A 25,304-nucleotide genomic window follows, 5' to 3' on the forward strand; every position below is an offset into this window, starting at 1 on the left:
CTGTACAGCATGCCATAGCACTGCTAGTTAGCTTAATGTATGTATATACTTGCTTTCTTGTGGCTTTTTTCAATCGCTTGCAGTGCTTCCTGGATTGAGTTATCAGGATTGTCACATGATTTTAATACGTAAATGAAACAAGCAAATCTTTTCAGTCCAGACACTTCAAAATTCTCAAGACCAGGTAAAAGCAGATTTAAAGCAAGATGATGATTCAGTATTGGAGCCAATCAAAATAAATCTGATGAAATACTGAGGGGGCGGGCGGGCGGATGTGAAAAATAAAATGACGCTGAGGCTACTTGAAACTTAAATTCAGTAAGAGTAACTGGGAATGTAATCGCACACACCTCCAAACACTGAACCCAATCAATTGACAGCAGTAGAATTAGCAGAGAGGGTTCGAAAGTGTTTGAAATGTTTCCATCAGAACCAGCGAAGCAGCAGGAACGGTGATGACGCTGAAGCAACCGAAAGGTAAGCAACTTCTCAAGACAAGGAAAGGGGGTGGGGGGTGGAATGAGTGTCGTTCATGGGTCAGAAGTTTCACCTGTTGGACGTGCAGCCACACATACTGTGTAGCGACTTCTTTGTCCTACCTGCATTAAGAATCGGGAATATGTTCTAAATGATCCAGTCTCTTGCTGAGGAAAGTGTGTCAACTTTTTTATTTTTTTATTTTCATTGATAAAAGATCATAGTTTTCTTTAGATTTGGGCTGGAGGGAGCACCCTTTCTCTAAGGGGGTGAGGTAAGGAGCGGTGCGGTCTCCATGCCTCCTGCCCTTGACTGGAGGGATCACTTTCTCCTTGGGGCTGAAAGAGCATTTCAGCTTCCGTGCCTCGAGCGTCGACTGGAGTACTACCAGTTTTCTTGGAATCGATAGTAGTTCTGCCTTTAGGCCCAATCAATCCTTGTTCATTAAAGACTAATGCCTTCCTGCCTTCTGCCACATTGGTGGTGACATATGAATATGAAATAAAAGGCCATGCATTTGATTTTTTTTCGCGTTTCAAATCGCATCTTTTCTGCACAACACACTAAGCCTCAAACAAGCCACGCTCGCCCCTTTTAAATCCATCCTGTGTGAGACAATAGGGAATGGGTTTAGCTAGGGGGGCTGAACTGCTGACTGCGAGGTTTGCTGATTCAGTCCATTCTCTTCACCCTCTCTGTCTTTTCTCTCATGACCCGGTTCAAACAGGCTCAGCGACAGCAGCAGGCGATTTCTTTCTTCATGGTCTCGCTCGTTGGTTACCAGAATAATTTTTTACCAGCTTCTTAATTAATCTGGTTTGGGTGTCTTGTGTTTGTCTGAAAGATGTGTGACTGTCTCAAAGGGTTCTTCAGAGTGACCTGGTCACCCGCGTCCGAAGCTGGTGAGTGGAGTACATGTTGTAGTCTCTATCGATTGAGTCTCGATTGATTGATCGTTGAGTCTGCTTGGATTACCATTAGCCATGCTTACCATTTATTCCAACAAAAATTTGCTTTGGAGGAGAGGAAACATATTTGGGTTGCGCAGGTTTCAGCACACAGCTTCAGTGCAACACTAATATGCTTCCCCACCTCATCTATATTAGAGGGGAAATAGGGGAATAACCACAGATAGGTAGCTGATGTAGGGTTGTCATATGACTCCATGTACATTAGGACAGTTTTGCAATGTGTTCTGGTACGTTTGACCTGTCTCAAGTACCTTTCACAGCAGGACTACACTTACCAGAATGCATTGTGATATGAGTTGAAGAGCCTGAACTGTTATCTGCTACAGAGCACTTCCTGTGCTTTTTACAGAAGTTTCTATTCTTGTCAAGGAGCTACTAATAAGCCCTCAAGACAAGCGTCGCGTTATGTTAATATTTTTTTAAGCTATTTTTCTTTGATACTAAAAAAGTTAGTCTGGAAATACTGGAAACATTTCCAGCTTTCACAGAATGGAAACATCTAACGCTGTGTATATTACAGCTAGAGAGGCTCTCCCAGACAGATACAGGAACATTAAACATCCTTATAATGTGGGGTCTCTTACAAAAACGATGTAGAAAAATAGATCTATGATACATATTACTGTCGGCTTACTACAGCGACTTTAAAAAATGCTGTGCCATTTTTATCACGCTATTCCTACTGTGCAATAGTTATCACCAAAGGTGTGGGTTTAGATTTTATACTATAATCTGAAACTATTTTCCTGTCCCAAGCCATGCCGAATTGGACAAGTTTTTACTTGGAAATACTTTTATCTGGTGCCTTTTTTTTTATGTGTCAGCTCCAGCTGAAAGATGCTATTTCAGTCTAAATTGGTGTTTGTTGTTTTTTTTTTTTTTTTATGTATTTTAAACAACACCATGGCAGTAACTCCTGATCTCCTTGTCTCATTCTGATCCCCCCCCTCTCTCTCTGCCAAACCTACTACACAGTGCCTAAGCTCCCCCTACCCGAGCTAAATCTAAGCTTTTGTATTCTGATAAAACAGCAGCATGAGCTAATTAAAAAGTCCACTGTGAACCTGTTGATAGGTGCGAAAGTTTATTGTTAATTCATGTTGATTTAATTACCTGTATTCATCCCATATTGGTTAGTGACAAGTGATGTTGATCCCATGTATGTGGCATGTGTTCATACTCGCTTACTGGCCCACCAGGGGATTGTGAAAAGTTTAATTAGAAACAAATATGTCTCTTAAAGACATGTGTAACACCTCAAAGGGAGTTAAGAAAAAAATGCTGCCTAAGGCTACATCAGTAGCAGGTAGAGTGCAGTTAAATCACACACAAACTCTCAGACTCCCCTGCTGTCAGAGTGGGCAGTGACCAATAGGATGCAGATCCCTCCCCTTGCCCTGCTCTGAAGTCTCTAGGCTTCTCCTAGTGTCCTTTCCAGCACTCGTTAGATTTGGGAGTCTGAAGAAGAGAGAGCAGCAGGTTTCACTGGGCTAGGGACATAAGGAGGCTGAGCTTTTATAAAACAGACAGGACTCTGCACGGGCAAAACACAACACTGGAATTTGGGTAAGAGCTCCACTGATCTTGTGTAGAAACTTCTTAGGAGTTCTCAGAACTTGGGATTTGGTTTGTCAAAGTTGACCACACAGTGGTGCATTGATTCCATCATTTTACATGGGTCTCTTTAAAGGCTGCTATTGCCAGTACTGCTGTGATAAGTGTGTGTGCATAAAATAATATTTGTGACTCGTCAGCTGATTAATTTTTCTACACAGTGCACATTCCTCAGTTCTATTATCTCATATCACTATATATATATATATATATATATATATATAGAATTAAAATGTCTTGCAGTTTAATATTTGGAGTGTTATTCTAAACGTAGTTGTTCCTTTTCAAAGCTTAATAATATTAGGATCTAATAAGGTTTGAACCATGGTCTCAGTATATTGATACTCTTATGAATAATTTCAATGGGAAATAGCATGTTATATATAACATGACATACAGGAAACTATAATGTATTTGTAATGTCTTCAATTTGTGTTCTATAATGGCACAACAAGCAAAAGGCACTTTTGATTATCATTATTATTATTATTATTAATATTATTATTATTATTATTAAAAGTCATATCAGCTTATTGATAAGTGTTAGTTCATGTAAGTTGAAATAATGCATGTGAAATTCATAATGAGTTATTAGTTATCAAATAAGAAATATTTCCATTTACTTCAGCTTGAATCCTGCATTAGCAAAGCACCCCCTAATTAGCAAATGCAATGGGGCTGTGGGTTCTTATATAGTCTTGCTTGTCTTCGTAGTCTTTGGACCCTTTTAAAACTATGTGAACAGCTGCTGTGTAAGTCATGTGACCCTCAATTGCTTTTAATGTAACTTGCTGCAGTGGTTGAAATGCCAAGCCAGGGCTATGTTTACAAGGCTATGCTGTCCACAGTGTACATGGGCAACAATAGGGCTTGTGTGTTTCTCTGCCTGCTGCTGGCTCTCTGTGCAAGTGAATGGGGATCTATGGAGGCAGGCTGGAATAGTTCAGCATGTTTCCATCAGATAAATAACATCTCTTTTCACAACGTTTCAAGTGCAAATGATCACACTGAACTTCTACAACCCTCACAGCTGATCTTCATGAAGCGGAAGCTAAGTTAACATACAGCGTAATGCTGTATATTATATTTGACTGCATTCGCTTTGGCACTGGTTTTATATAAGCAGATATGCTGTGGTGTGGAGTTTGTAAGTTTCTTGTGTGCTGTGAAGCCTCAGCCTATAGACACATAAGAAATCCTTTTGCTTTCATAATGCATTATTTCTGCATTCCTTCTGAATCATTTGGGTTTTTTTTTAGTTTTTTTTTTTAGAATCAAAATGACATTACCAAAATACGTAGATTCTTTTTCCATTCTTTGCCAGAAACTCTGTCCTTTGTACTGTACTATAAATGCATTAACTTGCGACTTTTATCAAAAGAATCCCTTTGGCATTCAGTTGGAATCCTGTTTGAATAGTAAAATGCTTTGTGAATGCTTTTTGAATGTTGGTGTAATGGTAGCTCAAGAGCAGCTACGATGGGACGAGGCTGCGGGTGATTGAATGGTCCACAGTAGGTGCCGTTGCTTTCAATGCTGTTATCTGATAATATTCATTTTTGTTTGGGGAATCACGCAGGAATCATGGAGGCATTCCAATGGTGTTTTTAAAAACCTAGCGCTTTAAAGGGGTTTGATATAATGTTTGCGATTTCAATGAGCCTTGCCTTTGTTAATGAACTATTTTATCCGTTATGCTGGGAAATTGATTCTGACAGATGTAGCATTCTGAAAATGTTATTGGGTCCCGTCTACTTTTTGCAAACTCAAATTAGATTATTTACTTTTTTTTGCTGTTTGTTTATTACAGTTCATGAAAATGCAACTAGAAAAAAGTGGGATCATTTGTCTGATTCCTAGTTTTATGCATTTCCCAAACTTTGCAAAGTGCAGTCTGTCTGTCTGGCTAAAATGTTGTTTACTCTATTGAGAATACAGGAATGTACCTTAGAGAGTGCCAGATTGGGGAATGCAGAGTCTTGAGGCATGCAGACCTCTCTGTGCTTTACAATGCTTCTCTATGCTTTACCAGACCTCTCTGTGCTTTACAATGCTTCCCTATGCTTTACCAGACCTCTCTGTGCTTTACAAAACTTCCCTATGCTTTACCAGACCTCTCTGTGCTTTACAATGCTTCCCTATGCTTTACCAGACCTCTCTGTGCTTTACAATGCGTACCTATGCTTTACCAGACCTCTCTGTGCTTTACAATGCTTCCCTATGCTTTACCAGACCTCTCTGTGCTTTACAATGCGTACCTATGCTTTACTGCACCTCTCTGTGCTCTGCAGTTCTTGCCTCTGCTTTACCAGACTTCTGTGGGCTTTGCAATGCGTACCTATGCTTTACCATGATTTCACTGTGCTTTATCAGACTTTGCTGTGCTTTTCCTATAGGAAACTTTTATAAGGGTTAGTTTGTCATAGTTTTTTTTTTGTTGTTGTTTTTTTTTTTGTTTTGCTTTCACTGTGTTTTATTATGCTTTTACGATGGTATGATAGCAAGTGTGTGTGTGTGTGTGTCTGTGTGCGTTCTTGTGTTGTCAGGGAAATATTTTAATAAGTTGGCAAGAGAGTGGATAGAGGAGGGTCCTAATCTCTAAAATAGGAACTTGCTGAACACGATAAACAAAGAATGCAAAAGCCTGTTGACAAGCTATAGATAGAAGTGATCACACTGTATAACACCCACCTCAGGCCTCTCCTGTCATGAATGCTCGCTTTCTAGCCTGCAGATAGGTGATGGAGAGCCAAATACCCACTATTTTAACAGTCCGCTCAGCCAATCAGATGTCTGAAGCTCATGGTGGTGACCAATCAGAATGCAGTGATTCCAGTGTCTTTTGAGCTGCAATCCCATCCAAACTGTAGTATTACAGTGTGCTGTCACTGCCTGCCATTAAGTATAAGATAACTCTTGACGGTTTGCAAATCAAAAGAGTAGAATTCTGTATTAATGCTGTACAAATTAGTGGATATGGTATGGCTATAAGTTCAACCGCAACTTCAAAAAACTCAACAAAAAGGTAAACTTTTAGGAAACTAAGTCAAGTAGACATGTCAATATCCAACCCTTTAGAATATTTTTAAGTTATAGATGTAACCATCCTCGCGAGAGTTATCTTTTCATTGTTACAGCATTGTCTTGAATTTGAATACGTTTTTCCTGCTTCCTCACAAAATCTATATTATTTGAAATCTGGTGTGTTCTGGGGTGAAGCTATAATAATAATAATAATAATAATAATAATAATAATAATAATAATAATAATAAGACAGTGTTTAGGCAGGAATTTGAAAGGAATTGGAACTTATATTTTAGAGGCATTAATAATTGCTGTGCTTGTTCAACTGCTTTCATTTGAAGCCAATTTGATTGACTACACAAGCAGTGACTTCAATTGAAGTACTTTGTTGCTGCTGTGAGCAGCTCATTTTGACAGAATATTGCTTGATCGAAGACGTGTTGGAATCGATTAAAAGGCACTGGAAACCAAATTGGAATTGAAAACCGGGAGCTGACCCAAGCCCTGCTTGCAACTGTTTGAACGGCAAGCGTTCAGTAGTGAGTTGTAGGGGTGCAGCTGTTCTTTAAACCACAGAATCGTGGGCTGAGGGGATTCTCTTAGTCTGCCTGCCTGCAGCTGCTGCACATTTTGGACGATGCCTCTCCCGTTCAACAGAAGGGGAAAGAGTCTCTGTTTATTATTATTATTACTCAACTGAACCCTGTCTGTAATGCAGCTTCACAGTCTCCAATACAACTCTTAACTGCTGGATCGAGAAACCCTCAAACGAAAGACAGTTCTCCTTGAGATGGTGTACACTCTGATTCTGCCATCTGCCTGCGATTTTTAGTGCAGTGGTAGCTTTACAATGGTTCAAGGCTATGGGGCAACAACAGGCACAGTGACAGGAGGCTGGTAGAGTGCTACAGCATGGTAACATTTTCTTTTCTTGACACAGCAATGGTACCATTGAAGCACCATGCATTGGCACCCTATCAATGTCGTGCTGCAGCATCAGGACCATTGATAAACCATTGCTGGTGCTGCTGGGGCTGTATTCTGTGGTTGGCTAATGATTGTGCTAGGGTAATACTCTAGGGCAGTGTTCTTTACCTGTGGCTCTTTCAATCCATTCCAATTCATTCCAATCCAGGATTTTGGTCCAGCCACCTACTGCAAAAATGGAGGGTCAATTAAACAGTTAGAACTGGTTGGAAAAAAAGGCTCTGGGCTGCCCTGTTAAGGACATGGTTTTAAATTAATCATGGACTGGAACGGATCGAATGAGCCCTAAGTGAGATAGGCTACTCTAGGGCGTTTGTAGAAGCTGGATTTGGAATGGGATTTTTGAACACTTTTCTGCGGGGGGGGGTATGGAGGCATTAGCCAACTGTAAGGCATTAGTTGAAACTCGTGTCTACTACAGAATTTGCAGGCTCTACTTAAAATCTCTGCAGTTTTTTGCATATTGTCCTGCATATTTGGACTGCCTCTACTTATAACTGAGTGTCTGGCGTTACATATGCATCGACTTGCTGTTGGCAGAGTGACCTCATGCCATCACACACTCTCTGTAGCTGTTTGAGACCTGTGGGAATGGCAGGAAGGAAGACAGTCGTGCGTGACTGAGAGAGGGGACCCTCCCTTGACTGGGGGCCATTCTGTATGGGGGGGGGGGGGGGGGGGGGGGGGGGGGGGGGGGGGGGGGGGGGATCTATTTGAGTCTGTGAATCTAGAGTGGGACCAGTATTAACTGGGTGTGGTGCACTGTATACTTATCTTTTTAATTTACTAGGACCGTACAACTACGTAATAAACAGCAAGTCTCTCAAGCTGGATAGTGGTTCTTGTAATGAATATGGCACTCAGTTCAAGACTATTTGTTTTTTGCATGCCTGTTTGGAGTACTGGTAACATTTCGTTTATAGAGTATATTTAGAATCCATATATAGAGTTGTGCTGTGCTAAGAAATAAACCCATAGTTCATGCTGGTACTGTAAAAATCTGGATGCATGTTTTAGGTGTGGCTTTTTATTTTTTGTTCAGGGCGATTAAAAGACGTAAGACACGAAGCTGTTCAGCCCATCAAGTCTTGTCTCTTAGTAGCAAAGAATCAAATTGCTTTTAATGTTCAGACACCTGCTGGGGCTATTCCATACGTTTCTAACTCCCTGTGTAAAAAAAGTGCTTCCCACCTTCTGCTCTAAACTTTTACTCAGCTTATGCTTTCTTGTTCTGGTAAATTTGAAGCAGTGCCTTGGGTAGACCATTTATGATTTTAAAGACTTCAGTGATGTCCACTCTTCCCCCTTTTTTTTATAGGCTGAAGAGATTTAATTATTTAACCTGTCCTCAGAGGTCATGTCCTCACAATCTTTGCTCCTCAACCCTGCCCCCTACTTGCATATTTTCTGTGGCCAATATGCCATGCTCCACAGCTGTATTTGCCACAGGTCTACCTGGTTACTGAGACTCCCTGGTTAACAGATAAAACTCAAACAGATAAGATCTGGAAGGGAGAGGGTTAACAGGAGGTGTCCCAGAGTTCTGAAGAAATCGTAAGGAAACAGACTCCACACAGACACAAACAGATGCTTCTGACTGTGACTTCAAAACACTCAGACAAACAAGGAGAAGTACAGAGGCACTGTTTCCTTTTATTTTATTTTAAAATATTTTTTATTATGTTTTTTAAACTTTTTCCACGTGCGTAATTCCCAGAATTAGAACGCTCAAATCAGCAGTTTCTCCCACAGTCAGACATTTCTAAGTAGTGTCTACTCTGCAAAGCACAAGTGAATTAAATAAATACAGAAGATGTATTTATTTATTTTATAAATCTCAGTTTCTACATACTTATAGTTGCTTCTGCCAAACAATAACCCACTGCCCTGCTCACCAAAAACTGCAAAAATGTTCCAACCATAATTTACCCCATTGTAACATTCTCAAACATTGGCAAAAATAAGAAATAACACTAAAAACAGAAGTACAATCCGAGACCGCGTTCCCACGCCGCGGCGTTACAAAGAAGCCCACATTTGCGGCTTGCTAAATGTCAGCGGCCGGTGTTCTCAATTCCCTCCTTGATAGAAAGACAATGACCCACGAGGTCCTCTCCCGCATTGCAATCATTCCTAGAAAGGTCTTCGTTACCCTATTCCGTAGGCTGCGCTGAACTGTAATGTATCTAGGGGCTGAAGGAAGATTAACCCGTCTGCCCTGCTTGTTTTTACTATGGGACAATATACTTTATAAGTTAACTTCCTGTACAGCAGGTATAAGAACCCTACCTGACCCCAGCGAGAGCAAAAGGTGAGTATGAGGGAAAGCGCCTGGGGTCCAAATTCCTGTTACACAGGAAACAGAACTAACATTGTTGTGGATTTTATAGGGGAAAGTTAAAATTGGTAAAAAAAAAAAAAACCTAAATATTCTACAGCAAAATTATAGTTTTTTTTTGTGCTCATAATATTTTATTATTTTTTTTTTGAGCTCATAAGCATGCAGATGTGTGTAGGGCCCGTGGCAGGACTTTGGTTCAGCTATATTAAGAAACAGTCTCAACAATTCAGACAATCCTATCCCATCCCTGGGCTGGATTGCAGGGGTGCGACAGGCAGCTGCTCCCCTCACTCCTTCAGAACCAGGACTGTGAACCAGAACAGAGAGGGATCGGGGCAGAGGGAGAGAGACAAAAGAAAAATACCTTTTTATACACTTTCTGCATTCTCTGGTTATAGCGATTATGTGATCACTTCCATAATCAATTCCAGCACATTATTGATCAAAATTGATTTGAAGTGTTCTGTTAAAATGAGTTTCTCACAGTGGCAACACGTTACTTAAATTGAAGACTCTGTTTGTTAGTCAATTAAATTGGCTTCAAATGGAAGCAGCTGAACAATCATCAAAATTATTATGTCTCTAAAATGTCAGTTCCAATTCCAGTTGCTTCGAAGGGATTGGAATTTGAAATTGGACTGTAGAATGGATTTTAAAAGGAATTGGAATTTGGAATTGGAATGGGGAATGGATTTTACAAAGCAGTGCGTTTCTTTAGGGTAATAAAATAGTGATGCCCTAATAAGGTTTATCAGTGTGACATTGTTCAGGCAGATGTTGTGTTATCAGATCTCACAGCTGTTGAAGATGATCTTCTGGTAACTTTAATGATGATGATGTCACAGATATCAGATAACTGCTTCTATGGCATCTCATAAGCGACATCTTTTGGCAGGCTCTCTTTGTATAAAAGGACATGCTTTCCTAATGTGGGCAGATCTTAAAGGGTTGGTAGTTCTGGCACAAGCTGTTGAGCTGATTAACTCCCCACCCCTGCACTGACACACACACACACACACACACACACACGTATACTATGTCTTTTTTATTACATTTACAGTTAAGCAATACACAGGGTCAAATTAGTATCTGGATACAACTAAACATACTTAGCATTTATTAATAATTCCTACATAATTAGCTGATATCTCTGTTACTGTCAGCGTGGAAATCATATGCATAACAACATGCATTTCCACAAGCTACATAACTGCCTGCTGGAGGTCTCAAATGTACACATGTTACAGCAAACATGTGTTTTAATTTTAGGAAAGTATTTTAAGGTTTGGAAGATTTCCAAGCCTCCAATCTGTTCCGTTTGCTCTGCCCAGTGTCTTCTGGGTCAAAGTGTTCTACTGGCTGAAAGCATGTCAGTCAAGAGGGTAAGCAGCTGGTTGGCTGATGACAGGGAGGAAGCCATTGAAGTATTGTGACTGCGAATGCATTTACAGATCAATTTGTAGTGGAGGACTGCTCAGTTAACCCCCCCCCCCCCTTAAAAAACTCCACCTGTACAAGAACGCTTTTATTTTTGTGCCAACCCCGTTTGCATAGTATTAACCCTTTCAGTCCTGAATTATTTTTGTTGAGCTGAAAAATAAACTCCTTTACTGAGTATATATGAGAACAGAATAAAACAATATAAGTATATTTATACACGACCTCAGATTGGGACCCAGGAGTCGTGTGAGGTTAAGATAAGGCAGGTCCCTCCAGGACAGAGGTCACATGACCCCCCCCCCCCCCCCCCCCCCCCCCCTTCGCCTCACTCGCTGTTTATTTTTCTGAGAAGAAGAATTATTATTCCTATTGTTATTTACATGAATCCTCCTTGTTCTTCCTGCAGGCTGTGACAGAGAATTAGAGGAAAGTCATCTTTTTATCAAGGACCGGGAATCCCTGGTGAGTTGCTGCCAGAGATTTTCTTATTTCCTCTTCGTATTTTTACAGAATGACGTCCTGAGAAACTCAAGTGGGGACCAAGAACCTTTTGAGCGTGCTGATGAAGGCACTGATCAGAGGAACAGGGTTTGCACAGGGTTTGCTCCACGTTTACAGACCAGTCAGGATGCTGCTGTTTGTCCTGAATTCTGCTCTTCTAAATGCTCTTTTGGTCTCACATTTACAATGAATTCTGGCTGAATCCCACAGGAATAACACCTGAATATCCTATGCATTTCCCCTGAGTTAATTCATTTTTAATTCAGCTCCTGTTAATTCATAAGGATTTCTTTGTAAGAAATGATGTTGCTCACATATATAAAGCATGCATTCAGAGGTAAGTAATTTTCTGTAACAGACAGGAAAAAAATTAAATTATTGGAATGTTTGTCAACTAGACTTCAAAGGTTTTTTTCCTAGAAAGCAGGTGGATTTTTCAACAACGAAAACTTCTTTTTCCGACCTTTTCCTGTTTTCCCTGTTTTTTTCCCCTGTTGTTTCTTGTTTTCCCTTTCCTTGTTGCTGAGGTGTCTGTTTCCGCAGGTTGGCGAGGTAAAGGATACAGAGCGAAGTGATCGCTCAGAGAGACCTGCATCCACCATCCATCCCCTTCACCACCCCATCACTCGCGAAGAACCAGAGAGCCCGGAGAGAGTGGTGAGGACAGCCATGTTTTTATATATCACACAAAGTGTGTCAGGAATTTAGTGCTAGATTTAGAAATATTAAAAGAACCTAAAGAAAATTAATGACAAACGTTTCAACGAGAAGTCTTTTTCAAAGTTTTCTTCAAACTTTTGCATTGAATATGTTCAGTTTTATATATATATATATATATATATATATATATATATATATATATATATATATATATGCTTTAACAGAATGAATTATATGCCAATGTGCAAATACGTGTCAATAATACCTTGCCAATATCCTGCCTTCAATAACCTCCAGGTCCAGAAGGAGAAACTCCATGCAGAGTTGAAGCAGGTCTTGAATCTAAAAAGAAGCCTTCAGAAGCAAACTTCCCATTCATCACTAAGGAGCATGGACATGCCAGAGGAGGTCAACGTAACACATGTGAGAAAATAACAATACCAATACGGGCTTACTGGTTGAAACCTGAGTGGGTAAAAATCAGCCAGTATCTCACACAGTAACTCATACTAAATGTTATATAATCTACAGTCAAATCAGAATAATGCCACAGTATAGTTCATTGCAATGTTATTTTTATACATGCTATGGACCCTCTGAAACTGTCTCGTGGCCCCCTAGGGGTCCCTAGCCCCCCAGTTCGAGAACCCCAGTCTTGCAGTATATATGTGAACGTGTGCCTGCTTGTGTGTCCGGCAGGAGGAGGAGGGGAAGCTGTCCGAGCTGGTGGAAGTAGTGGTGGAGACGGAGCCCGAGGCAGGGGCCACTGGTTTCAGTGTATTCGGAGGAGGAAACAAGGGTATCTTCGTGAAGGACGTGCTCAGAGACTCCCCAGCCGCCAAAGCCCTTAGCCTCAGAGAAGGTAGCTCCACACACAATGTCACATTTTTCAAGTCTTGTCAGTTTTTATGGAAAACTACAAAGCGGGATGCAATTGAATATGTTTTACATAACGTTATGAAACAAAATTAGACAGAATTTTCTAGGGTGATGAAAAACCTTTGGCCAGAGCTGGCGACAACACTACTACACAATATACATTTTTACACTACATTCTTTGGCCTTTGGCTTCTTTCAAACTACCCATGCCCATAAATTAGCTTGCAGATAAGTGAAGAGGCTGACATGCTTGATGTTTAAGTGAGGTGTGTTCCCTGCAAGAACTAGCGTTTTGCTTGGTGTATTTGTTCCAATCCCACATCTAGTGGCCAGCCCTGTGATTAGACAGCACTTCCCTTTTATTGTCACACAAATTAGGCAGGAGCTGAACACGATTGTTCAGTCACGTTTTGCAGCAGGAAAGGGCAAATTACCCTCGCAAATGTTTTGCTTAAAGGTTCCCATAGGATTGATCATGCAGTGCTTGAATTTCTTTTTCATGAACGAGCAAGATGGGCCGAATGGCCTCCTCTCGTTTGTAAACTTTCTTATGTTCTTATGTTCTAATATACCAGGGTGGAAACTTTAGACTCACCAGAAACCATGTGATCGATCATATCTGAATTTTGCATAGGTCTCGTGTAGCAACTATTCAAGCTTATCGAGGCTGATGATTAAATTTTTTAGCAGACAGTGCTAAAACCCCCCCCCCCCCCCCCCCTTATCTCCAGTCCATATTTGGTGACTATATAGAAACACTATTCGTATTGCAAATTACATAGTGTAGGTTTGCTATGTAATTTCCTATGACAGTATTTGTGCTATAGTATTGATAGCTAAAGCAAAAAGCTTTTTTTTTTTTTAAGGATCATATCTGAACATTTTTAGCGTACACTGAACAAAAACTACCAACAAAAAAATAAGGACTTGCATTGAGTGTGGCTGTAACAAACTGAATTCAGCCTTTGTTGTGTTGCATTCCATTTGAAGTTTGCCTACTAATCTCTGTTAGTCATGGCAGCATGAAAAAAAGATCAAAAAACAGCTTCTAATAGGACAGCAGTAGAGGAGAGCTCATAGAAAGCCATTGGAAAGCACAGCGGGGAATTCCGTGCTATCTGGGAGGGATCTACTGCTCCGATGGTTTACACAAGCTCACAGGAGATTAAGCATTGATCTAAATGTCTTTCTCAGCATCGTTTTTATTTATATACATGAAACGTTATAGCTAGGACCACTAGTGCACATGTAATAATAACAATAACCTGCAGTATTATTAAAACCTAATACGACATTTAAAGGGGAGATCCATTATTTTCTTTTTTTTAGCTGTTAGGAGTGCAAATCGTTTCAATTGAATAAGTCAATTTCCGTGCGTCAGGACAATTTTGACTGCTTTCCATATGGTTGGGTGGTACAGTGTTCCCGTTGGTCCACCTCTATTAAGACCATGTGCCTTTGCAGGACGAACCCAATTTAACACATGCTGTGCCACCCTGCTTCATTACTAAAACTTTTGAAAAAGTTAAAAGACGCTGAGTTTGGTATTTCCTCTGAAAGGGACACTGGTCGTCACAGAAAGCCCTCAGCACTGATATTATTAATCCCCCCCCCCCTTTGCTAAGGTCTAATGCAAGAAACTGTTAAGATTTAGATCATTCAGCTATGCAACAGCATGGTCAGCCATTACTGTAAAATATATATATATATATATATATATATATATATATATATATATATATATATATATATATATATATATATATATATATATATATATAGATAGATAGATAGATAGATTTTTTAACATTGTGTAATCAAAGAAACTACAAAATGATATCACAAAAGCCATAATAGTAGTACAGTATATATAATATATAATGTTTTTTAACGGTATCAAGAGAAGCTACAGAAATGAGATCGACAAAAGCCATAATAGTAGTACAGTATTTCAATGCCCAAGATTTCGTTAAGTATGCGGTAAACCACAAAGCACTGTGTAATTTTCCTTTTCATTCCTGGGTTCTTGCAGGAGATCAGCTGCTCAGCGCCAGAGTCTACTTTGAGAATGTGAAGTACGAGGATGCTCTGAAGATCCTGCAGTGTGCTGAGAACTACAAGGTGTCCTACTTACTGAAACGCACTGTCCCCGGAGCAAACATCAGCGTGTCCCCAAGCAAAGACATTAAAGGACCCAAAGCTAAGATGCCCAAACTGGTAATTGCACTTTCCATTCTAAGTATTGAGTACTGTAAACCTTGCATGACAAAATCGACCATTAAGAGTTTGTCAAAAGTCCTGTCTTCTGCTGTGTACACAGAACACGCACCATAGTACATTCTTGTGCATGGTGTCTCTTATTCATGCAGAAATTATTTTGTACAGTTTGAGCAAACTGCATGAGATAACAATATCTACACATTCGGAGAAGTGATTAAGATGATCAAATTATTAGTTGAGTCTGAAGGTTTTAATCAAAGTTGTCCCATTTACTTTCAGAGTGTCAAAAGCATCACACCCATGAAGAAAAAGAAAAAGAAGGGCAAGGCCAGCGTTAAGCTCAGTGGTGGCACCTCTCTCCCAGCAGGGGCCGAATTTAACGTAGAGGGAACGCCGGCCAAGCTGGAACTGAGTCCAGTCGACGTTGAGTTTGCCTTTCCTAAATTCTCCAAGCTCAAAAAGTCAGGGAAGGCAGCCACAGGGGGCGAGATAGCCTTTACGGATTCAGAAGCACAAGCTAGTGCTGCGATCCCATGGCGGAAGAAACGAAGGATCAAATTCCCGAGGATGAGAGTCAAAGACGCTGCTCAAGTTGACGTAAGCGGGGAGACACCAAGGGGATCATTAACTGTTACATCGTCAAAGGGGAAAGTAGAACTGGATGTCCCAGAAGCTAAACTCAAGACCAAAGAAAAGTCACCAAAGTTTGGGATCTTCTTGCCGAAAACCAAAAAAGCCAAAGTCGATGTGAGCCTGCCGAAAGTTGATGTCGATATAAAAACCCCTGAGGCCAAGTTTAAACCCCCAAAAGTAGAGCTTGATCTCAATATGCCAACGGTGAAAGCAGACTTCACAGTACCCAAACCAGAATTGGAAGGCAAAGAAGACGTCAAATTTAAGCCACCCAAACTTGAACTTGACTTTGGGTTTCCATCAGGGAAAGCAGAAGTTCCAGAAGTGGAAATCAAAGGGCTGGACAAAGACGAAATTAAATTACCCAAAGTGGAACTAGATATCAGCTTGCCTATTGGGAAGGCTGACATCCCAAAACCAGAAGTGAGTGTGAAAGGTCCCAAGGTGGATATCAAAGGAGGCATTGAAGCCCCAGAGGGCAAAGTGAAAGGAGAAGGTTTTAAAATCAAGATGCCCAAGTTTGGGATCTCCTCAAAAACATCTGACCACGAGGGTCCTGAAGTAGAAGGGGACCTTGATGTGGAAGGTCCAGAAGGCAAGCTGAAGATGCCTAAAGTGAAACTCCCCAAAATAGGGCTTTCTCTCCCCTCAGGTGAATTTGAAGGTGGCACTGAGGTTTCGGCACCTAGAGGTGAGGTGGACATAGAGGGTCCAGAGGGGAAACATAAAGGCGGACTAAAGATGCCATCAATAAACATTGCGGCCCCCAAAGTAGATCTGGATTTCAGTCTGTCAAAGGGGAAGGACGAGACAGATTTGAAGATGCCAGCAGCTGAGGGAACCGCAGAAGCTGGCATGAAGGGCCCCGGGGTTGAGATAAAAATGCCCAAAGTGACACTTCCAAAATTCGGGGACTCAGGAGCCACAGATTATACTGAAGCTAAAGTGTCTGTTCCAAAAGTGGATGTCAAAGGTCCGAAAGCTGAAGTCAAGGGAGGAATAATGGAAGTGGAATCTCCTGATGTTAAATTTAAAGGACTCAAGATGAAGATGCCTTCATTTGAAATTTCTGCACCGAAAATGAAAGGGGAGGGTTCTGTACCCGAAACCGAGATCCTTGATACAAGTGCAGAAGGAAAGATGAAGCTGCCTAAAATGCCTTCCATAGACATTTCATTGCCAGTCCCTGATTTAGATTTAAACTTTCCACTGAGTAAAGGAACTGGTCCTGGAGCAGAAATGAAAGGTGATGCAGATACCAGAAGCCGTGGCAGTAGAGAACAATTGGACATGAAGCTGAAAATGCCTAAAATATCTTTTCCGAAATTTGGCCTGTCTGGGAAAGGAAAAGAGTCAGGAGCAGATATGCACATCTCCACTCCCAAAGTAGAAGTCAAAGAACCAAAGATTGATATGCAAGGTATTGAAATAGAGGGACCCTCAGCTAAGGGGGCAAAGATAAGCAAGCCTAAAATTGACCTTTCCCTACCAAAAATAAAATCACCAGAAGCCAAAATGGATATTCAAGGAATGGACATAGAAGGCTCTGGATCTAAGGGAGGAAAAATAACTATGCCAAAAATTGACCTTTCCGTACCAAAAATGAAATCACCTGAAACAGAATTAGATGTGCAAGGAATGGACATTGAAGGCTCTGGAATTAAGGGAGGAAAAATAACTGTGCCAAAAATTGACCTTTCCCTTCCAAAAATTAAATTCCCTGAGGGGGATGTTTCAGTGCCAGAAGGTAAAATAAAGGTGAAAGGGCCCAAAGTAGAAGGTGACGAGACAGATGCAAGACTTAGTATGCCATTTGTCAAAATGCCAGCAATTGATATTGACATGCCAAAGATAGACCTCGATTTAAGCCTCTCAAAGACCAAGACTGACGTGGAGGGAGGTGAAAAAGTTTCTGAGCATCCCGGAGCTGGAGGAAGCTTTGAAGGACCTGACATCCACCTGAAAATGCCCAAAATTTCTCTACCGAAATTTGGTATCAAGGGCAGTGAAGGCGATGCTGATGCTGATCTTGACCTGAAAGGACAAGTCAAACCTCCAAAAGTTAAAGCTGAAATCAAAGGAACAGACATCGGAGATGCCAAAGTGAAAGGACCAGGAATAACAATGCCCTCATTGGAGATTACTTTTGGCAAAGGCAAAGAAGCTGAGATTGATGTTAAAGCACCCAAAGGAAAGAGAGACATCAGTATCCCAGAACTGGAGACTGGCATAAAACCCACAAATGCCAAAACTGCTTTGGAAGGGCCTGGCTTTGAAGCTGAAGGTACAGATGCTAAGCTAAAGCTCCCGACTGTCAAGATGCCATCATTTGATATCTCAGTCCCCAAACTGCCTGATGTTCATTTTGACATTAAAATGCCAAAGGGTAAGACTGAAGCATCTGTTGAAGGAGACATCAGTGGTCAGCCACCAAGTGCCAAAGCTCCTGACATTGAGATTAAAATGCCAAAGCTTCCCACGTTTGAGAAAGGAACGGGCGAGGTTGAGATTGAAGCCCCTGAGATTGATGTTGAAGGACCAGATGGAAAACTAACAGGACCCAAGCTGAAGATGCCTACATTTGGTATTTCTTTTCCCAAAGGCAAATCTGGAGAAGCTGGCCTTGAAGGTGAGCTAGATGTTTCTAGTCCAACCTTGAAAGCTCCTGAAGTCCAGGTGAAGGCTCCCAAAGGGAAGCTTGAAGTTACAGGACCTGATGTGGATATAGACATGAAAGGCGGAAAAGTCAAGTTGCCCACTGTGAAACTTCCCTCTGTTGACATCTCTTCCCCAAAAGTTGACATCGGCTTTGGCTTGCCCAAAGCAAAGGGGGATGACAAGGAGCAGATTGGACTGCTCAAGGCTGAAAGAGATATGCCATCCTCAGGAGTGAGTTTCGATGTCCCGGATGTGTCCCTAAAAATGCCAAAGTTCTCCCTTCCCAAATTCGGGGACAAGGCAAAGGCAGGTGCTGCTGATCTAGAGGTTCCCAAAGCAGAGGTTAAAGTTACCCCTCCAAAAATAGATGTTGAAATCAGAGCTCCATCCATAGAGTCTGATGCTGATGGGAAGGCAAAAAGGAAAGAAGGGAAGATGAAGATGCCGAGAATCAAAATGCCTTCTTTCGGCATATCCAAAAGGGAAGGAGAAATTACAGTCAGCGGCCCAGAGGTTGATACTAAGGTCAAAAAAGGAAAAGTGGAAATCAAGGCACCTGAGTTCGAGCTGGAAGATCCTGAGGGTAAAGTTAAAACACAAAATAAATTCCCTAAATTTAAAATGTCTTCACCGAAAGGCAAAGGGCTGGAAGCTGAAGCCAAATTAGATACTGGGTTTAGTGGGAAAGGTGGCTTTGAAGCACCGGATGTGACACTCAAAATGCCTAAGATTTCAATGCCTAAGTTTGGAACCAAAGGTGCCGATATTGACCTTGGTGTACCACATGCAGACTTGGAAGGCAAAGAAAAGATCAAAATGCCAGCTCTTGAAATTTCCCTGCCAGCTGTAAAGCAACCAGATAGGGGGTTGTTAACGAAAGCAGAGGTAGATGTCTCTGAAGCAGACATCAAAGGATATGAAGGTGATTTGAAGATCCCCAAAATGCCAACCATTGACATCTCAGCCCCCAAAATTGAACTTGATATTGGCTTGTCTAAAGCCAAAGCTGGTGCCCCCCTTGATTCTGATGCAAGCATCAAGGCTGAGGGTGACAAAGGCTTTGAGGGACCTGATTTCAAGCTGAAAATGCCCAAGATAAGCTTACCTACATTTGGCATATCTGGTTCCACGGAAAAGGACATTGAACTAGAGACGAGAGGAACCAAACCAGACATCTCAAAAAAGGCAGAGATCAAAACACCAGAGCTTCATATTTCCACACCAAAAGCTACTATAGATACACCAGACTATGACATTGAGGATGGAGAGGGCAAGATGAAGATGCCCAAAATCAAAATGCCAAAAGTGGACATATCCTTGCCTAAGGGCAAAACAGGAGAAGCAGACATATCTCTTACCGAAGGCAAGGTCAGAATTGAGGAACCTGATTTTGATGGAGCTAGGGAAAGCAAATTTAATTTGCCATCTTTTGGACTGCCAAAGTTTTCTAGTCCCACGGTGAAGGCCCCAGAACTTGACCTTGAATTTAATCTGGGGAAACCCAGATATGAGACTGAGATCACTGGCCCACACATAAAGGGGCTAAAGATTGAAGGTATGGGTCCCCCTGGTGATACGGAAGGAGAGTTCAAAATTAAAGGGCCAAATATTAAGATGCCCAAAGTACAAATATCAGATCCAGTGCTCAAAGGTGCGGATGTTGAGATTGATGTAGGTTTTCCAAAGGCTGAGAAGGAGAAAGGGAATATTGAGATTAAGCCTCCAAAAATAGAAGGAAGCATTGATATCTCTGGCAAGGAAATAAAGGGGCCAAAGGTTAAAGGTACAAAGTTTAAAATTGGGATGCCGAAAAGAAAAGTGGAAGTAGATGCTGGATTAGAGGCAGACATGAAAAAACTTGACGTTGACGAAGAAGGAGCAGGAGGGAGATTTCAAATCAAAATGCCAAAGTTTGGAATGTCCAAGGGCAAGGTTGAAGTTCCTGAATTGGAAACCAGTGTTGCCATTGAGGGAGGGGACAGCAGGTTCAAAATGCCCCAGATTGCTTTACCAGATGTAGGCTTTTCTTCTTCCAAAGAGGGAGACGCTGATGCAAGGGTAGGCATAACTCTTCCCAAGGCAGAATTAGATTTGAAAAAAGACATCAAAGTTAAGGGTCCCAAAGCAGAAAAGAAAATTAAAGCTGATGCTCCAGAGTTAGAAGGCCCAGAAGGTCACCTTAAAATGCCCAAGTTTAAGATTCCTTCAATTGAAATTTCAGTATCCAAAGACCAAGGAGAAGGAGAGGCTGAGTTCACTGCCAAAGGTAACTTGGAAGGGAAAACAAAGAAGCATCATTTTAAAATGCCTGGTGTGGAAATTTCAGCCCCCAAAGTCAAAGCAGATGAACAAGATGGTGAGTTTGGGCTTGTCCTTCCAGAGGACAAGGAGGAAATAAAGCTGAAAATGCCAAAGATCTCAATGCCCTCTGTTGGTTTCTCAGACTCTAAGGACAAAGAGGCATCTGTAGAGTTGATCACCCCAGAAGATGATGGCAAAGGAGAAGATTTTAAAATCAAGATGCCCAAATTTGGGATCTCCTCAAAAACATCTGACCTAGAGGGTCCTGCAGTGGAAATCAAAGGGCTGGATAAAGACGAAATTAAATTACCCAAAGTGGAACTAGATATCAGCTTGCCTATTGAGAAGGCTGACGTCCCAAAACCAAAAGTGAGTGTGAAAGGTCCCAAGGTGGATATCAAAGGAGGCATTGAAGCACCAGAGGGCAAAGTGAAAGGAGAAGGTTTTAAAATCAAGATGCCCAAGTTTGGGATCTCCTCAAAAACATCTGACCACGAGGGTCCTGAAGTAGAAGGGGACCTTGATGTGGAAGGTCCAGAAGGCAAGCTGAAGATGCCTAAAGTGAAACTCCCCAAAATAGGGCTTTCTCTCCCCTCAGGTGAATTTGAAGGTGGCACTGAGGTTTCGGCACCTAGAGGTGAGGTGGACATAGAGGGTCCAGAGGGGAAACATAAAGGCGGACTAAAGATGCCATCAATAAACATTGCGGCCCCCAAAGTAGATCTGGATTTCAGTCTGTCAAAGGGGAAAGACGAGACAGATTTGAAGATGCCAGCAGCTGAGGGAACCGCAGAAGCTGGCATGAAGGGCCCCGGGGTTGAGATAAAAATGCCTAAAGTGACACTTCCAAAATTCGGGGGTTCAGGAGCCACGGGGGATGCTGACTCTCTCCCAAAAGGGGTTGGTGTAGGTGGCAAAGTAAAAGTTGATATTAAAGACCCAAAAGTTGACATGAAGGCACCAAAAGTCGAGATCAAAGCACCAGAGGTGGAAGTAGGTGGTCCAGAGTGGGACACAGATAAGAAGTCAAAAGTTAAAATACCAAAGTTTGGAATTGAATTGCCCAAAGTCACTGAACCTCAAGCAGATATTGAAGTTTCAGCACCAGATGCCAAAGTTAAAGTGAAAGGACTTGAAATCAAAGGCAAGGGTAGTGAAGTGCCTTCTAAATCAGGAGAGACTGGTGGTGAATATGAAGGTCCCAAGATGCCCAAGGTCAAAAAGGCTGTGTTTGTTTTTGATAAACCCAAAACCAACAGCTCTTCTACCAGTCTGTCGGAGAGTGAGGGGAGTCTGGGTTCTGCTGAAGCCAAAATCAGAATGCCCAAGATTAAAATGAAGCCAACATTCGGAAAGTCTCACCCCACTACAAAAGGGGTGAAAGTAAAGGGAGAAGCCAATGGAGATGAGGGAGAAGAAGTTGAGGGGAAATCAAAGTCAGGCAAAACCAAGCTCCCCAAGGTAACCTTCTCTCCAGGGAAAACTGGTTCCTTTGACGTCACTCTGAATGGATCGGGCAGAAGGAAAGGCGAGGGATCTGGACCTCATGTCAATGGGGAGAGTGAGCCCACATTCCAGAATGGATCCCAAGAAGACAAAGCCACATTTGGGAAGCTCAAGCTGCCGAAAATTGAGTTATCTTCTCCGTATACCAAAGGGACCAAGGGGGATGCTGAAATGAGCATGAAGCCGGTCAAAACCGAAGAAACATCTGGACCTGATGGCGAAGGCAAAGGGATGAAGTTCAAGTCTCCCAAGATAACTTTTTCCGGCTTTAAAAAGAAGGGAAAGGGTGAAGAGGAGAAGTCTGGCGCTCTGGTTTCTTCTACTGCCAGGACTGAAATGGCTTTGCTGGAATCAGGAGACAAGAAAACCACAGAGTCCTCCTCCAAACCCAGAGTGTCTATAGGCTTTGTCTCGGGCAGATCCAAAGGGGAATACACAGTGGAGAGCAGCGCGTCAGCAACTTGCGGTGAATCAAGTGGGGTGCACACTCTCAGGGCGGTCCAAAAAGTCGAAGAACAAAAAACGGAAGGCAAAGAGAAATCCCCCAAGTTTAGGCTCCCCAAGTCCTCCCTCAGCTCCAGGTCCAAGGGGATCCTTGAAATCTCATCGGAGGGGTCTCCCCAGGGAAGCAGGGATTCATTGCAGCAAATGGGAGGGGCCGAATCCTCAGGTGGTTTCAAGATCCAGATGCCCAGGCTTGGGTTCAAAACGAGCCAGGAAGTACACACTTCGGAAGAGCAGATCGTGACAGTGCAGGAGGGCGGCATGGCGGTGGGGTCGAAAACACTGAAGCACACAATGACCGAGAGATCCACGACCATTTAACAACATGGGACAATAGACAACATAAACCCCACCCAGTTCTTTAAAAAAAAAATCACCACTTTATTATTCATCTTTGCTTGCTCAGTTCTGAATGTTGATTTCACTTCAGCACTTCAACTCCAAAAAAAAAAAACTGCTACCAGAACTTGTATAACATATATCACAGAACCTGTTCCATACAGCCATCAGATACAGTCATCTTGATTCTAAGGTCATTACGGTGGTCATGCTTGTAAATTGTTTCCCACATTAACATGCAGTTGAATAACCATTGAAGTGCTTTTAAATCTTTGCATGGACAATCAGCAAAGGCTGGAAACCACAAGTGCTTTTCTGTTCAGTGAGTTTCATCAAGCCACCACACCCAATCAACTGAAAGGGGCTTGCTGCTTTTACCTGTGTTGTCCTTGTAGTGATCCTTGTTGAATAGGCTTTTATAGACACCTGCTAATATGTATCTAATATCTCTGTGCTGCTATTACATTTGCTGTATTACGCTTCGGTGCTTTATAATAGAATCCCTTATAATGTGACTCTGCCATGGGGAGAACACTAAAATATATTTGGATACAAACTGGCCACTGGTTGAAGGTTTAGGAGCTCAAAAAGGTCATTCTCAAGACTCTTCTCTACATTCACTTCTGGAGGCCTGGGGTCCAATCCATTTCAAGTTGTCTCACAAACAACACAACACACAGTTCACCAGAACGTTCTGCAAGGTTTGTTGGGGGCTCACACAACTTTCTTCCACCCAGCTTGGGAAATTAAAAAATATATGATTAGTCTATGATTAGAAAGTGTACATTTAGCTGGCAGTATGTTTGTAATTTGACTGAATAGATCAGAGAATTGAGGCAGTTTGTAAAATGTGGCTGTATTTTTTGATTGAATCTGCTGTTTTTGCCAAATACTTGCTTCATAACTGCCTGTGTTATGACTGCTCATACAACTTTTATGCAGCAATTTTACATATGGCATCTTACATGCTAACATCTTGAGTTCCCCTGTTCTGTTAGTGTACCTTTCCCCAGTGTTTGGCTGCTTGATATCGTTGTCTTATTCAAAATGAATGACTTCAGAACTCTGAGGAAGTGCAGAAGATATCCGAGTGTTATTCCTTTGGTACTCAGACAGAATTCATTAGGAATATGCAGCCATTATTTTAAAATATTACTTGGGGATCTTTAAACATCTGAATGATCTGTATAAGAGTGCATTTCTATTGTATTGTACCCCAAACCAACACCAACTACTTACTTCCATTGGTCAAACTTGCTGCAAAAAAAGCCACGTTTATGTCAGATTAATATGATACCAGTGGTACTAAAAAGGTGTCTTACCTTAGGCTTCCACTAGGTGGCAGTATGGACAAGGTGAGTTTGTCAGGAAATATGCTAGTTCTAGCCATTCAAAATGGTTTTTGCTTGTTCATCTAATCCAATTCTTGCGTAACCCAGCTCTGGGTTAAAAACTGCAAGCAACTTGAGTCCTTAAGACAAGTTTTCTCCTTAGTCTCCTGAAACATTGATTGCTTATGTGATCCTATGCAAGTTATCTTTCTTTTTGGATTTGACAAACTATCGTGTCAATCACGTTAACTGTAAATACATTTTATTGCAAAACGTAATATCAGATTTTGCTAATAATATATGAGGTGAATTAATTATGTGTGTTTGTTGAGATTTTCTTTTTTTTAAAGAAGAAAATGCTTTGGGCTGTTCCTTAAGCAAATGTGCTAACCATTTCAGAACTTTATTGTATTGATAATGTGGATTGCTGTTTTTCCTGCATTCATTTTTGATCTAGGATTTGTCTGAAAATGTGCTTTACTTCCATGTGATCCAGAATAATTTTATGTTGGGCTTTTATATCATTATAAAAAAAAAAACAATGTACAGGCAAAATATAGATATCATGCTCTTTAAAGAAATTCCACAAGCTATCCAGACCAGATCTATCCTGAAATGAATTTGATCCCTAACTTTCTTAATTTTTGGACCTCGATTTAAAAATCCTGCCAGCGTTTATTAACTGTAGATGGCATGGTTTCTTTAAATTCAGTCTGGTTGATACTTAACTGGATAAGAGCATTTTATTCTCCAGAAGAGGAATTAATTCTAACCAAGGATTGGACTCTGTGGGCTCAGTCAATGCTAGTGGCTTACATTCTGGGCAGATCTCAGAAATCAAATTTGGAGAAAAATATATACCCAACAGGAAAAAACTTCAATCCAGATATATATATATATATATATATATATATATA

The 25,304-nt window shown here is 41.4% G+C and overlaps 1 protein-coding gene across 1 annotated transcript; it reads left to right on the forward strand.

Annotated features, from left to right (window-relative positions):
- Nucleotides 1-455: 455 nt before the first annotated feature.
- LOC121303762 (neuroblast differentiation-associated protein AHNAK-like) lies at nucleotides 456-25,304 on the forward strand. The gene is made up of 9 exons (XM_041234538.1): nucleotides 456-477; nucleotides 1,341-1,351; nucleotides 2,975-3,014; nucleotides 11,262-11,317; nucleotides 11,900-12,013; nucleotides 12,314-12,439; nucleotides 12,716-12,878; nucleotides 14,928-15,112; nucleotides 15,395-25,304. The coding sequence occupies exons 1-9, from the start codon at nucleotides 456-458 to the stop codon at nucleotides 23,036-23,038; spliced, it is 8,361 nt and encodes a 2,786-aa protein (XP_041090472.1). The 3' UTR covers nucleotides 23,039-25,304.

This window comes from Polyodon spathula, chromosome 35, assembly GCF_017654505.1.
Source record: "Polyodon spathula isolate WHYD16114869_AA chromosome 35, ASM1765450v1, whole genome shotgun sequence".
Classification (NCBI taxonomy): Eukaryota; Metazoa; Chordata; class Actinopteri; order Acipenseriformes; family Polyodontidae; genus Polyodon; species Polyodon spathula.

Bases quoted from the DNA above. Each gene is read 5' to 3' on its own strand.
- LOC121303762 (XM_041234538.1), top strand. From the start codon at position 456: ATGACGCTGAAGCAACCGAAAG. The intron at 12,440-12,715 runs GTGAGAAAATAA...TGTGTCCGGCAG, and splicing joins AGGAGGTCAACGTAACACAT to GAGGAGGAGGGGAAGCTGTC. The intron at 15,113-15,394 runs GTAATTGCACTT...ATTTACTTTCAG, and splicing joins AAGCTAAGATGCCCAAACTG to AGTGTCAAAAGCATCACACC.